At 42.7% G+C, this 16,086-nt stretch overlaps 1 protein-coding gene across 1 annotated transcript in view; it reads left to right on the top strand.

The window, feature by feature from the left end:
• The window catches only part of LOC133623676 (protein EFR3 homolog B), a 119,964-nt gene that overhangs the window by 70,827 nt on the left and 33,051 nt on the right, over positions 1-16,086 (top strand). The window contains exons 8-11 of the mRNA XM_061986961.2: positions 6,849-6,983; positions 7,457-7,535; positions 12,336-12,471; positions 12,550-12,711. Of these exons, the coding sequence (XP_061842945.2) occupies positions 6,849-6,983; positions 7,457-7,535; positions 12,336-12,471; positions 12,550-12,711 (512 nt within the window). The remainder of the gene's footprint in view (positions 1-6,848; positions 6,984-7,456; positions 7,536-12,335; positions 12,472-12,549; positions 12,712-16,086) is intronic.

Raw genomic sequence — 16,086 nt, 5'->3', positions numbered from 1 at the left:
CTGAAGATGCCGCACCGTTCCGCCTGTCGATCTCACGATCCACTCTTCCCCCACTCGTGAACAAGACTCCTAGGTACTTGAACTCCTCCACTTGGAGCAGGGTCTCCTCCCCAACCCGGAGATGGCACTCCACCCTTTTCCGGGCGAGAACCATGGACTCGGACTTGGAGGTGCTGATTCTCATCCCAGTCGCTTCACACTCGGCTGCGAACCGATCCAGCGAGAGCTGAAGATCCTGGCCAGATGAAGCCATCAGGACCACATCATCCGCAAAAAGCAGAGACCTAATCCTGCAGCCACCAAACCAGATCCCCTCAACGCCTTGACTGCGCTTAGAAATTCTGTCCATAAAAGTTATGAACAGAATCGGTGACAAAGGGCAGCCTTGGCGGAGTCCAACCCTCACTGGAAACGTGTCCGACTTACTGCCGGCAATGCGGACCAAGCTCTGACACTGATCGTACAGGGAGCGGACAGCCACAATCAGACAGTCCGATACCCCATACTCTCTGAGCACTCCCCACAGGACCTCCCGAGGGACACGGTCGAATGCCTTCTCCAAGTCCACAAAGCACATGTAGACTGGTTGGGCAAACTCCCATGCACCCTCAAGGACCCTGCTGAGAGTATAGAGCTGGTCCACAGTTCCACGACCAGGACGAAAACCACACTGTTCCTCTTGAATCCGAGGTTCGACTATCCGGCGTAGCCTCCTCTCCAGTACACCTGAATAGACCTTACCGGGAAGGCTGAGGAGTGTGATCCCACGATAGTTGGAACACACCCTCCGGTTCCCCCTTCTTAAAGAGAGGAACCACCACCCCGGTCTGCCAATCCAGAGGTACCGCCCCCGATGTCCACGCGATACTGCAGAGTCTTGTCAACCAAGACAGCCCCACAGCATCCAGAGCCTTAAGGAACTCCGGGCGGATCTCATCCACCCCCGGGGCCTTGCCACCGGGGGTGGTCTATGTTATTATTAATAATTAATGATATTTATCTTTGTGGAAACACGATCATCTTAATGATTTCTCGCAATAAATATAAATATAAACAGATAAATATCAATATGCAACACTTTATTTTTATATTTTCTCTAAGTGCACATTTTTCAAATTGAACATTTTCAAATGATCACTTCTAAGACAGTCTTTTGAAATCACAATATCCCATTTTAACTAGCTAGCCACTAACATTTTTTTAACAAATCATGAATTACTTTGCACCATGTTTGTACAAAATGTAAAATACAAAAGTCAATTCTCAAATTTTTAAATAAATCATGTCACACTTTGAACTGGACACCAAATCTGTTATCCGTTTCTTTGTCAGTTAGTGAAGACCAAGTCTTTAAAATATTTTCTCGGATTTTCAAATTCTATTTGAGTTTTGTCTCTCTTAGAATTAAAAATGTCGAGCAAAGCGAGACCAGCTTGCTATTAAATAAATACAATTAAAAAAATAGAGGCAGCTCACTGGTAAGTGCTGCTATTTGAGCTATTTTTAGAACAGGCCAGCGGGCGACTCATCTGGTCCTTACGGGCTACCTGGTGCCCGCGGGCACCGCGTTGGTGACCCCTGGACTAGACGTATAAGATTTCATGGGATTTAGCGATTAGGAGTGACAGATTGTTTGGTAAACGTATAGCATGTTCTATATGTTATAGTTATTTGAATGACTCTTACCATAATATGTTACGTTAACATACCAGTTGGTTATTTATGCCTCATATAACGTACACTTATTCAGCCTGTTGTTCACTATTCTTTATTTATTTTCAAATTGCCTTTCAAATGTCTATTCTTGGTGTTGGCTTTTATCAAATAAAATTGCCCAAAAAATTCGACTTATACTACAGTGCGACTTATATATGTTTTCCCCCTTCTTTATTATGCATTTTTGGCCGGTGCGACTTATACTCTGGATCGACTTATACTCCAAAAAATAAAGTAGGTTTTTTTTTTTCCGTTTTTTTTTTAAAAGCTCCCATTAATGCCCTTTTAGCCTTCATTTCAGTACTATTATTGCACTGGAGAATAATACAATGTGTTGATCAACTTGACATGCATTTGCATCACTGAACTCTGCTAAGCAATGTGGTCTACATACAACACACAAAGACAAAGATATGTTTCAAAGGGCCAATTTATTTCAGGCCAGAACAAATTGACAAAACTATTTTAAATAGCTGCAACATAACATACATAAGTAACAAACAGCATAATAACATAGCTGTAAACCTGGCTTCACCAAAGGAAGGCATACACAAAGCCTAACCAGGCAGATTTGAATTGTTGTTTTGGGCAGTAGACGGGCTCTTTGATCCAAGACACAACTTATATTTAACTAAAATGTTCTTTTCTTTGTGCTCGACAAAAAAAAGAAGTGAGAATATCTCCGTGTCCACCCACTCCCAGACACACAAGAACATGTGACACAAGAACATTCAGAAGGACGACACTGCAGCGCTCCAATAAAACACACTCAGTTCTTCTGTTTCAAGCCGATACTACATAAAAAATAACGCAGTAACGCGTCATGTAGTAACGGTAACTGAGTTACTGGATATAAAAAAATAACGCGTTAGATTACTTTGTAACGCGTTAGTCCCAACACTGGTGGTGGGTTGGACATTTGCATAGTTGGCCATGACCCAGTTGCAAAACAAGAGTAAATGACATGAAAAGCAACAGAAATAAGTTTCAAACTAGAAATTAACTTGTTTCTGTCGCTACTTGTTCATGTCAAAAACTGTGGGTGCTTTTTGATAGCATTCGCTGCTTATTGAAAAGAGTCATGTGCTTTCCGGTCCAAGTCTCCCGAAAGACCATACTTGCCAACCCTCCCGGATTTTCCGGGAGACTCCCGAAATTCAGCGCCTCTCCCGAAAACCTCCCGGGACAAATTTTCTCCCGAAAATCTCCCTAAATTCAGGCGGAGCTGGAGGCCACGCCCCCTCCAGCTCCACGCGGACCTGAGTCCGCTTTCCCACAATATAAAGAACGTCTACAGTAAAGCTGTCCGTCTGCCGTAAACAGCAATGTTGTGACACTCTTAAACAGGACAATACTGCCATCTAGTGCATTTGATGAAAGCACTTTTGTGCGTGCCACACAGCAATGCATCATCAGAGAGGGTGTTCAGCATGGTTAGAAAGATAGTGACAGAGAATAGAACAAGGATGGACAATTCAACCCTTAACTCAACAATGAGTAGATTAGTGTTATGTGTGTGTATATGTGTAAATAAATGAACACTGAAATTCAAGTATTTATTTTATATATATATATATATATATATATATATATATATATATATATATATATATATATATATATATATATAATAAAAAAAAAAATATATATATATATATATAAATAAATAAAAAAAAGAAATATATATATATATATATATAGCTAGAATTCACTGAACGTCAAGTATTTCTTATATATATATATATATATATATATATATATATATATGAAATACTTGACTTGGTGAATTCTAGCTGTAAATATACTCCTCCCCTTTTAGCCACGCCCCCGTCCCACCCCGACCACGCCCACCCCCACCCCCTCCCCCCACCTCCCGAAATCGAAGGTCTCAAGGTTGGCAAGTATGACAACCAGTAAGCCATTAACTAAGAGTCTTCCCTCAATAACCTCAGAATTACTGCTTATACCCTAACCCTTATATGTTCCCTTAGGGTCCAAATCAATCAATCAATTCCTTTATTGTCATTGTCATAATAGCACTTAAGTCTGACATGAACAACGAGATTTTGTTTGAGCTTTGTCCAGCGGCATAGAAACTGCATTGATGTGCAGGTTGACAATAGTTTACATTTTAGCATTTTAGCATTGTCAGGAAGATGGCGATAAGAGGGACGTGGGGGTGGGAACTCTAAATTAAGTCTTTGTTACTTTAATAAGCAACTAATTAATGGTGAATATGTTCCCCATACTAAAGTGTTACCATTTTTTTTTTTTTTTTTGGTCCAATATGGCTTATTCACAGTGACGTGCGGTGAGGTTGATGGCTGGTGAGGCACTGACTTCATCACAGTCAGATTTACAAACATATGAACCCTAAAGAGTATCTTATTCACCATTTGATTGGCAGCAGTTAACGGGTTATGTTTAAAAGCTCATACCAGCATTCTTCCCTGCTTGGCACTCAGCATCAAGGCTTGGAATTGGGGGTTAAATCACCAAAAATGATTCCCGGGCGCGGCGCCGCTGCTGCCCACTGCTCCCCTCACCTCCCAGGGGGTGAACAAGGGGATGGGTCAAATGCAGAGGACAAATTTCACCACACCTAGTGTGTGTGTGACAATCATTGCTACTTTAACTTGACTTTAACTTTACACATACAAACTGTAGCACACAAAAAAGCACATTTAATAAAAAAATGTTATTATGGTCTTACTTATAAATGCGCCGCTGTTGTGCTGGATTAATGAACCCCCTGATGGGAGTGTTATATCAACTAAAGCCCTCACTTCATTTTTCCACGTGTAAGATTGAATCTATTTAAAAAAGTGTAACCGAGGGTTTATAAATGTCGCCTATACTGTATGAAACTACAAAATAACAAACACGGAGGCTCCAGTTTACACGAGGACCACTTTATTTACCTTCTATCAAAAACCTCCGCAACGTGACATCACTTCCGCTCTTAGCGCCTTCAAAATAAGAGCTCAAGGCATATACTGTATAACAGCGCATAACAGGAACTTAACATCACAAAGAGGAAAGCCCATAAAAATAGGTTACAAATGTTATTTAATAAGAAGCCAAAAAGTGCAAAAACAATAATGTTCGTGTTGGAGGAGTTGTGAATTAGATACACCTGCAGTCTGCAGGTGTACCTAATGTTGTGGCCCTGCAGTCATTCACAACTCCTCCAACACGAACATTATTGTTTTTGCACTTTTTGGCTTCTTATGAAATAGCTTTTTTAAATAGATTCAATCTTGCACGTGGAAAGTTTAAGTGTGGGCTTTAGTTGATGTAACAATTCTACGGCGGGGGTGCAGGAGGCGAGCCTCAGCCAGTGCGTCTTTTGCAGCAGTTTTATGATCGCTCAGCACAAGAAATACTTTACACACATACAGTTGTTGACAAAATACACTGTACATTATATACCTCAGCTAACTAAACTATGGAAATGTATAATATAGTTCATATAGCAATACGGTCTCACTGCACAGCAGACCAGCAGTTAGCCGAGTCCGTCCATGTTGAGGCACTGAGTGACGTGCCTCGACTGGCTGCTGTTCACCGCACCGTCTCTTCTCGGTATTTGAACGGCAAATGTGAAAATTCAGCGATTTTGAATAAAAAATAATCTAAAACTGGTGAAGTTAAATGGAAAATAACTTTATCAAATCAAATCAAATCAAATCAACTTTATTTATAAAGCACATTTAAAATTTACCACAGGGGTAGCCAAAGTGCTGTACAATGAACAGGTTAAAAGATAAAACGAGTACCGAGCAAACACAACACAACACAAACAGAACACGATAAAAAATAAATAATTAAAATAGAATTAATAAAAACATAAAAACAGGATCACAGCAGGTGTATTATGGGGCGCCATTGCAGGATGGATATCACTCAGTGTTAAAAGCCATGGAATAAAAGTATGTTTTTAAGAGAGATTTAAAAACAGGAAGAGAGGAGGCTTGTCTAACACTCAGAGGTAGGTCGTTCCAGAGCTTGGGAGCAGCAACGGCGAAAGCTCTGTCACCTCTAAGCTTCAGCCTTGTGTCAGGGACCGTCAACAGCAGCTGATCGGCTGATCTTAAGGATCGGGTGGGGCAGTAAGGCTGAAGGAGGTCGGAGAGATAGGTTGGCGCGAGGTTGTTTAGACATTTAAAAACAAATAAAAGGAGTTTAAAATTGATACGGTAACGCACAGGGAGCCAGTGAAGGGACGCTAAAATAGGGGTGATGTGCTCACGTCTGCGGGTCTGTGTTAGCAGACGAGCAGCAGAGTTCTGCACGAGCTGCAGGCGGGCGAGGGAGGCCTGGCTAATGCCAACATACAGGGCATTACAATAATCAAGACGAGTCGAGATAAAAGCGTGGATTAATTTCTCAAGATCATGTCTTGATAGAAGTGGTTTCACTTTCGCTATTTGGCGTAATTGATAAAAGCTTTTTTGAACGACGCTGCTGATTTGTTTTTCGAATTTAAAATCTGAGTCAAACTTTACCCCCAGGTTTGTGACACAGTCGCTGAGATACGGGGTCAGAGTGCCGAGGTCAACGTTGGGGGAGGGAGAGCGACTTGGACCGAACAACATAACTTCTGTTTTGTCTTCATTTAGGCTCAGGAAGTTAGCTGAAAGCCAGACTTTGATGTCGTGCAGGCAGTCAATAAGACGTTGAACCGTGTTATTTTGTGCCATTGGAAAATAAATCTGGCAATCATCGGCATAAAAATGAAATGCAATACTGTACTTCCTAAAAATAGAACCAAGGGGGAGAAGGTAAAGCGCAAATAAAATTGGGGCAAGGATTGAGCCCTGGGGGACCCCATGTATAGTACTATATAGTATAGTATAGTATAATCACTGGATACATTTAACAATTTAATATATATTTTTTTCTTTTTACATTTTTTTTCTTTCCATGATGGCAGGTGAGGCCCCTCTAGTGACTGCACGTCACTGCTTATTCAACATTTTGGGTTGCTGACCCCTGCCTTAGAGGAAAGGTGTGCCATAAGAGAATGTTTGTCCAAATCCAGCTAATTTTCCACATGTCTCTCCTCTCTGCCCTTGTCTCTGCTGTACCTTTCCTCCTCCTCCTCCTCTCTCCTCCCTCCCGGCCACCAGTCGCTCGCCCTCTCCGCTGCAGGCGTCGGACAAGGAGAAAGAAAGCCCAGTGGAGCTGACAGAGCGCTGCTTCAGGGAGCTGCTGGGACGAGCCGCCTACGGAAACATTAAGAACGCTGTCACCCCTGTGCTAATGTAAGACAAACCCCTCCCCCAGCACAACAAACATACGTCTACAAGAACAACCTTGTCTTTGCTATTTGAAGTCAAACTCCACCGTCTCTAGCTACCATAGTTGCATAGTATATTTCAGTTTCATTATCCCCAGCTTCAGATTCCTTCAGATATCCGTTGGCTTCATCGCCCTCGTTTACTGTGCGAGAGCAGCTTTCTTCTATTAATCACTGTCCTTGTTTTTGTCTGCTCCTCATTGCTCAAGTCATTTATCACACTGAGTCCCTGCCTCCCCTCCATAAAACAGCGGCCCTGCTGCCAACTCCTCAGTAGCAATGACTTTGAGTGTCTTTAAAGGACTCTATGAAACCGCTATTTGGTGATGATGTGTCACTTTATTGCTTGCTATGCATCTCAATTTTATAATCGCGTTATTTGAGTAATTTTATTTCTAAATTCTTCTTTGCCTTTCTTCACCTTTTGTGTCCCTGAAGGCATTTAGACAATCACTCTCTATGGCAGGGAAAGACCTTCGCCGTGCGGTGCTTTAAAATCATCATGTACTCCATTCAGGTAAGTTCAAATGGTAATGGTGTCATGACTTGGTCCGGGGGTGTTTGCTTTTCCAGGATGCAACGGAAAGTTGGCACGGGCGAGACGGGAATTAAGGTACATGGCGGGTTTTAATATATCAATTTAATATATATTAAAAAAAGGGATAAAGCGCGCACAGTGGCGGATAATAAACTATGAAACCAAAAGACTATAGCAAAAAGTACAAATGAAAAGCACGCACAGTGGCGGAGAATAAACTATGAAAAACAAAAAGATTATAAACATGGAACAAAAACTTACTTGGCTTGGACAAAAAAGGAGCAGCGTGAACGATGGACATGAAAAGGAGTTAGAGGCATGAACAGAGCATAAATGTGTTGTGAGGTCGTCAGGCCGAACAACAGAAAATGAATGAACTTAAATACTATGGACATGATTAGTGAAAGCAGGTGCGTGACTCAAAACGTGAAACAGGTGCGTGACGTGACAGGTGAAAACTAATGGTTGCTATGGTGACCAGACAAGGGAGTGAAAAGACAGAAACTAAACAAAACATGACTTAAAACAAAACATGATAATACAGACATGACAAATGGAAGTGGTTTTGTTTGTTAAAGTTACACTGAAGAACAACATCAATCAATCAATGTTTATTTATATAGCCCTAAATCACAAGTGTCTCAAAAGGCTGCACAAGCCACAAAGACATCCGCGGTACAGAGCCCACATAAGGGCAAGGAAAAACTCACCACAGTGGGACGTCAATGCCAGCAACACGTGAAAAAGAAGTTGGGAAAGGTGGCAATAAATACTGATAAAGTTGAGGAATGCTCATCAAACACTTATTTGGAACATCCCACAGGTGTGCAGGCTAATTGGGAACAGGTGGGTGCCATGATTGGGTATAAAAACAGCTTCCCAAAAAATGCTCAGTCTTTCACAAGAAAGGATGGGGCGAGTGTACACCACTTTGTCCACAACTGCGTTAGCAAATAGTCAAACAGTTTAAGAACAACGTTTCTCAAAGTGCAATTGCAAGAAATTTCGGGATTTCAACATCTACGGTCCATAATATCATCAAAAGGTTCAGAGAATCTGGAGAAATCACTGCACGTAAGCGGCATGGCCGGAAACCAACATTGAATGACCGTGACCTTCGATCCCTCAGACGGCACTGTATCAAAAACTGACATCAATCGTTAAAGGATATCACCACATGGGCTCAGGAACACTTCAGAAAACCACTGTCACTAAATACAGTTGGTCGCTACATCTGTAAGTGCAAGTTAAAGCTCTACTATGCAAAGCGAAAGCCATTTATCACCAACATCCAGAAACGCCGCCGGCTTCTCTGGGCCCGAGATCATCTAAGATGGACTCATGCAAAGTGGAAAAGTGTTCTGTGGTCTGACGAGTCAACATTTCAAATTGCTTTTGGAAATATTCGACATCGTGTCATCCGGACCAAAGGGGAAGCGAACCATCCAGACTGTTATCGACGCAAAGTTCAAAAGCCAGCATCTGTGATGGTATGGGGGTGCATTAGTGCCCAAGGCATGGGTAACTTACACATCTGTGAAGGCACCATTAATGCTGAAAGGTACATACAGGTTTTGGAACAACATATGCTGCCATCTAAGCGCCGTCTTTTTCATGGACGCCCCTGCTTATTTCAGCAAGACAATGCCAAGCCACATTCAGCACGTGTTACAACAGTGTGACTTCGTAAAAAAAGAGTGCGGGTACTTTCCTGGCCCGCCTGCAGTCCAGACCTGTCTCCCATCAAAAATGTGTATCGCATTATGAAGCGTAAAATACGACAGCGCAGACCCCGGACTGTTGAACGACTGAAGCTCTACATAAAACAAGAATGGGAAAGAATTCCACTTTCAAAGCTTCAACAATTAGTTTCCTCAGTTCCCAATCGTTTATTGAGTGTGGTTAAAAGAAAAGGTGATGTAACAGAGTGGTGAACATGCCCTTTCCCAACTACTTTGGCACGTGTTGCAGCCATGAAATTCTAAGTTAATTATTATTTGCAAAAAAAAAATAAAGTTTATGAGTTTGAACATCAAATATCTTGTCTTTGTAGTGCATTCAACTGAATATGGGTTGAAAAGGATTTGCAAATCATTGTATTCCGTTTATATTTACATCTAACACAATTTCCCAACTCATATGTAAACAGGGTTTGTAGATAAACTATAGCCACATAGCATATATACTAACATCATGTACACACTAGTCACATTACAGGGCCTGACCGTGGTCAATTACTTCCTGCAAAGTAGGAATTAATTATAAATGGAATAGCAAGAGCATAAACAATCTGTTTACAACATTCTAAATAGAGGTTTTAACATTCTCAGAAGCCCCTAGACATGAATTACCGGTAACACCCACATAGTCACCTTTACACGTATTTAATCCAATATAGAAGACATAATAATAGAAAATAAGATATACTGTACAGGCTAGGAGCCATGGTGGTCTCATCTAGTGGCCAATACTACTATAGTCTTGATATTTTCTACTTCATTTAGCCATGTTTATGCTTGAAAATGCTTCATCTAGGCCACAAATATGTTCAAGGTTGTGTAACTTAATCTTTTAAATGTGATTTATTAAATATGCAATCATATCAATCAATCAATCAATCAATGTTTATTTATATAGCCCTAAATCACAAGTGTCTCAAAGGGCTGCACAAGCCACAACGACATCCTTGGTACAAAGCCCACATAAGGGCAAGGAAAAACTCACCCCAGTGGGACGTCGATGTGAATGACTATGAGAAACCTTGGAGAGGACCGCATATGTGGGTAACCCCCCCCCCCTCTAGGGAGACCGAATGCAATGGATGTCGAGTGGGTCTAACATAATATTGTGAGAGTACAGTCCATAGTGGATGCAGCATAACAGTAAGAGTCCAGTCCACAGTGGGGTCAGCAGGAAACCATCCCGAGCGGAGACGGGTCAGCAGCGCAGAGATGTTCCCAACCGATATACAGGCGAGCGGTCCACCCCGGGTCCCGACCCCGGACAGCCAGCACCCCATCCATGGCCACCGGATCTGTGTGTCTCCCCTTCCACAAGGGATAGGGGGGAGCAGAGGAGAAAAGAAAAGAAACGGCAGATCAACTGGTCTAAAAAAAGGGGGGCTATTCAAAGGCTAGAGTATACAAATGAGTTTTGAGATTGGACTTAAATGCTTCTACTGAGGTAGCATCTCTAACTGTTACCGGGAGGGCATTCCATAGTACTGGAGCCCCAATAGAAAACGCTCTATAGCCCGCAGACTTTTTTTGGGCTCTGGGAATCACTAATAAGCCGGAGTTCTTTGAACGCAGATTTCTTGCCGGGACATATGGTACAATGCAATCGACAAGATAGGACGGAGCTAGACCGTGTAGTATTTTATACGTAAGTAGTAAAACCTTAAAGTCACATCTTAAGTGCACAGGAAGCCAGTGCAGGTGAGCCAGTATAGCTATATATATATATGTATATATGTATATAAAAGTATATACAGTATAGGCGTAATATGATCAAACTTTCTTGTTCTTGTCAAAAGTCTAGCAGCCGCATTTTGTACCAATTGTAATCTTTTAATGCTAGACATAAGGAGACCCGAAAATAATACGTTACAGTAATCGAGACGAGACGTAACGAACGCATGAATAATGATCTCAGCGTCGCTAGTGGACAAAATGGAACGAATTTTAGCGATATTACGGAGATGAAAGAAGGCCGTTTTAGTAACACTCTTAATGTGTGACTCAAAGGAGAGAGTTGGGTGGAAGATAATACCCAGATTCTTTACTGAGTCGCTTTGTGTAATTGTTTGGTTGTCAAATGTTAAGGTGGTATTATCAAATAAATGTCGGTGTTTAGCAGGACCGATAATCAGCATTTCCGTTTTCTTGGCGTTGAGTTGCAAGAAGTTAGCGGACATCCATTGTTTAATTTCATTAAGACACGCCTCCAGCTGACTACAATCCGGCGTGTTGGTCAGCTTTAGGGGCATGTAGAGTTGGGTGTCATCAGCATAACAATGAAAGCTAACACCGTATTTGCGTATGATGTCGCCTAGCGGCAACATGTAAATACTAAAGAGTGCAGGGCCAAGAACCGAACCCTGGGGGACTCCGCACGTTACCTTAACATAGTCCGAGGTCACATTGTTATGGGAGACGCACTGCATCCTGTCAGTAAGATAAGAGTTAAACCACGACAAGGCTAAGTCTGACATACCAATACGTGTTTTGATACGCTCTAATAAAATGTTATGATCGACGGTATCGAAAGCAGCGCTAAGATCAAGAAGCAGCAACATAGATGACGCATCAGAATCCATCGTTAGCAGTAGATCATTAGTCATTTTTGCGAGGGCTGTCTCCGTAGAGTGATTTGCCCTGAAACCGGATTGAAAAGGTTCACAGAGATTGTTAGACACTAAGTGTTCATTTACCTGCTGTGCGACAATTTTTTCGAGGATTTTCGAGATAAACGGAAGGTGGGACACTGGCCGGTAGTTTACCATGAGGTCAGGATCGAGGTTAGGTCTTTTGAGCAAAGGATGAATAACCGCTTTTTTGAATGCTAGTGGAACAGTGCCAGAGGAAAGTGATAAGTTTATAATATTTAGCACTGATGGACCTAATAATACAAAAAGCTCCTTAATAAGTTTCCCAGGAAATGGATCAAGTAAACATGTTGTTTGTTTTGTATATCAGTATATCAATGCTCAGGATTCCTTGCTTAATAAAAAATGTATTTCACTTGTTTTAATTGTGTGTATATTTTTTTACTCGACAGTCTCAGCATTCTCACTTGGTCATACAACAACTTCTTGGTCATTTGGATGCCAACAGCAAGAATTCAGCCACCATCCGAGCTGGGATAGTTGAGGTTTTGCTGGAAGCGGCCGCCATTGCAGCCAGTGGCTCCGTAGGTGAGGTGCAGAACATTTATCAGCGTCAAGACACTTTCATCCGGCCTTTACTGACTGTTTGTTGTGTGCCTGTTGCAGGCCCCACCGTGCTGGAGGTGTTCAACACCCTCCTGCGACAGCTCCGTCTGAGCGTGGACTACGAGTTGACCGGCTCCTACGATGGCAGCACCAACATCGGCACCAAGATCATCAAAGCTCACGAAGAGAGGCAGTTGCAGGAGGCTGTCATCAGAACCATTGGTGTGTTTTAGGCCATGTCCACACAAACACTTATAGTTTCAAAGATGCATATTTGAGGTAAAAACGATCTCCATCCACTAAGGGTGTAACGGTACGTGTATTTGTATTGAACCGTTTCGGTACGGGGGTTTCGGTTCGGTTCGGAGGTGTACCGAACGAGTTTCCACACGAACATATTACCGTATTTTCCGCACCATAAGCCGCCCCGTGTTATAAGCCGCGCCTTCAATGAACGGCATATTTCAAAACTTTGTCCACCTATAAGCCGCCCCGTGTTATAAGCCGCATCTAACTGCGCTAAAGGGAATGTCAAAAAAACAGTCAGATAGGTCAGTCAAACTTTAATAATATATTAAAAACCAGCGTGATGTGGGCGCGCATGGAGTCGTATATCAACATGGACGGAGCTGCGTGAAAAAAGCCACCCGGCCTCTTCGCGTAAACTTCCCTTAACCACTCGCTCATCTTTTCTTCATCCATCCATCCCTTCGAGTTAGCTTTTATGATGACGCCGGCTGGAAAGGTCTCTTTTGGCAAGGTCTTCCTTTTGAATATCACCATGGGTGGAAGTTTCTGGCCATTAGCATGGCAAGCTAGAACCACAGTGAAGGATGACTTCTCATTCCCTGTGGTGCGAATATTCACCGTACGTGCTCCCGTTGTATCCACAGTGCGGTTCACAGGAATATCAAAAGTCAGTGGAACCTCGTCCATGTTGATAATGTTCTCTGGCCGGATCTTTTTTTCAGCTATCTTGTTTTTACAATATGCACGGAAAGTAGCCAGCTTTTCTTGAAAGTCTTTAGGCAGTTGCTGTGAAATAGTAGTCCGTGTGCGGATGGAGAGATTGCGTCTTTTCATGAACCGGAAACACCAAGAAGCACCACCTTTAAAATCATCCAGGTGAAGTTCGCTTGCTAGCGCTGTTGCCTTCATTCGAATAGTGATGGTGCTGACACTTCTGCTTGCTGCTCTCTGCTCAACAACCCACTGTTCGAGTTTGTCCTCCAACAGTTGCCATCTTGCTTTGTTCCCTCGGAAACTCTGTTTTGTCTTCTTTACCTGGCGCAGGTCATCTTCTTGCTTCCTCCACCTACGCACCATTGATTCATTTATGTTATATTCTCTTGCTGCTGCTCTATTTCCGTGTTCTTCGGCATGACTTATTGCCTTAAGTTTAAATTCTGCGTTATACGCGTGTCGCTTAGTAGGAGCCATTTTGTGGTCTTTACAGATGTAAACACACAAAGGAAATTAAACGTAATATCCGCGCGCTTCTTCTTCTTCTTCTACGCGGGCGGGTGGGTGGTTGCTTACCGTAGAAGAAGAAGCGCTTCCTCTTCTACGGGGGCGGGTGCTTACCTTGGCGGTTGCTTGCGTAGAAGAAGAAGCACTTCCTCTTCTACGGGGAAAAAAGATGGCGGCTGTTTACCGTAGTTGCGAGACCGAAACTTTATGAAAATGAATTTTAATATTAATCCATATATAAAGCGCACCGGGTTATAAGCCGCACTGTCAGCTTTTGAGTAAATTTGTGGTTTTTACGTGCGGCTAATAGTGCGGAAAATACGGTAAGTAGCCGCCTGCGCTTCCTTCTGCCTCTGTTTCTGTTAGTACTCTACACAGCACCCAGCATTGTCCCACCCACACAACCATCTGATAGGTTACAAACAGAGTGGTAACAGCCAATCAGCAGTGCGTATTCAGAGCGCATGTAGTCAGTGCTTAGCGTTTAGCAGGTAATCATCAGTCAGCGGACTCTCCCCAAATTATAATAAACACCTCCCAGTCAACTACTAGTACAGGGGTCGGCAACCCGCGGCTCCGGAGCCGCATGCGGCTCTTTGATCACTCTGATGCGGCTCAGCAGCTTACTTGCTGAACCCCCCAATTTTCCCGTGAGACTTCCGGATTTCAGTGCCTCTCGCAGAAAACTCCCGGGATTAATATTCACCGATTTTCACCCTTACAGCTATAATAAGGGCGTGCCATGATGGTACAACATTTGGCGCCCTCTACAATCTGTATTAACAGCATGCCACCCTAACCCTTATTATACAATATACATCTTCTACTTGCACACGTACGTGACAGCAAGGCATACTTTGTCAACAGCCACACAGGTTACACTGACGGTGACCATATAAAACAACTTTAACACTCTTACTAATAATGCGCCACACTTTGAACCAAAACCAAACAAGAATGACAAACACATTTCGGGAGAACATCTGCACCTTAACACAACATAAACACAACAGAACAAACACCCAGAATCCCATGCAGCCCTGACTCTTCCGGGCTACATTATACACCCCTGCTACTACCAAACCCCGCCCTCTCTCTCTGTGCGACGGTTGAGGTGGGCGGGGTTTGGTAGCGGGGGTGTATAATGTATCACGGAAGAGTTAGGGCTGCATGGGATTCTGGGTATTTGTCCTGTTGTGTTACGGTGCAGATGTTCTCCCGAAATGTGTTTGTCATTCTTGTTTGGTGTGGGTTCACAGTGTGGCGCATTATTAGTAAGAGTGTTAAAGTTTTTTTTTTTTATATACCGCCACCGTCAGTGTAACCTGTGTGGTTGTTGACCAAGTATGCCTTGCTGTTACCTATGTGAGCAAGCGGAAATCCCATGCAACATGTGGCTGATCAAGCACGCTGGTTGTAGTGGGCGCATATATGCTGTACCGGTACGGCACGCATGACGCTGACAAGCGCTATTCAGTTAGAACCCGCGTGCCGCACCAGCTTTCAAATAAAGGTGTGGGCATCGTATCTGAGACCCCTGATTTACACATAGCACAAAGCAAAGAAAAAAACTTTGCATGCAGTGTTATTTAATTTAAAACTTCAAAAATTTTTGCGGCTCCCATTGTTTTCTATAATTTGTGAAACAGGTCAAAATGGCTCTTTGACTGGTAAAGGTTGCCGACCCCTGTACTAGTAACATCACTATGAGCCTGTTGACCTTCTAGAAATATAAAAAGCAGCTCAGCTCGCTCGCAGTCCTGGCTTGAAGTGAAGGCTAATTCGCTTTTAGCGTAACATTAGCTCATTCTGCGATGTGTGTGTGTGTGTGTGTGTGTTACGGACAGCAAAGCCCTGTCTGTCTGTTATTTCACTTTACCTTTTTCTGTGTTGATTGAGCTGTGTTGAAGCAGCAAAAAAGGACATTATGTTAAATGAAGAGTTTCTGTCTCTGATAGTTGATATAATAATGTAACTGCATCATTAAGCCTACATGAACACTATGGTGTTCAGGGATGAATAGTCTCTCCTATTACTATTGTACCATTTTTTTCAGCTATAGTTACATTAATCATTAGTAATGCAGCAGCCTAGTTTTGAATGGCAGGGTCCCTGCTATCACATGTT

The sequence above is a fragment of the Nerophis lumbriciformis genome, linkage group LG26 (genome assembly GCF_033978685.3).
Source record: "Nerophis lumbriciformis linkage group LG26, RoL_Nlum_v2.1, whole genome shotgun sequence".
NCBI classification, from domain to species: domain Eukaryota; kingdom Metazoa; phylum Chordata; class Actinopteri; order Syngnathiformes; family Syngnathidae; genus Nerophis; species Nerophis lumbriciformis.
This window is presented reverse-complemented; position numbering and strand designations above follow the sequence as displayed.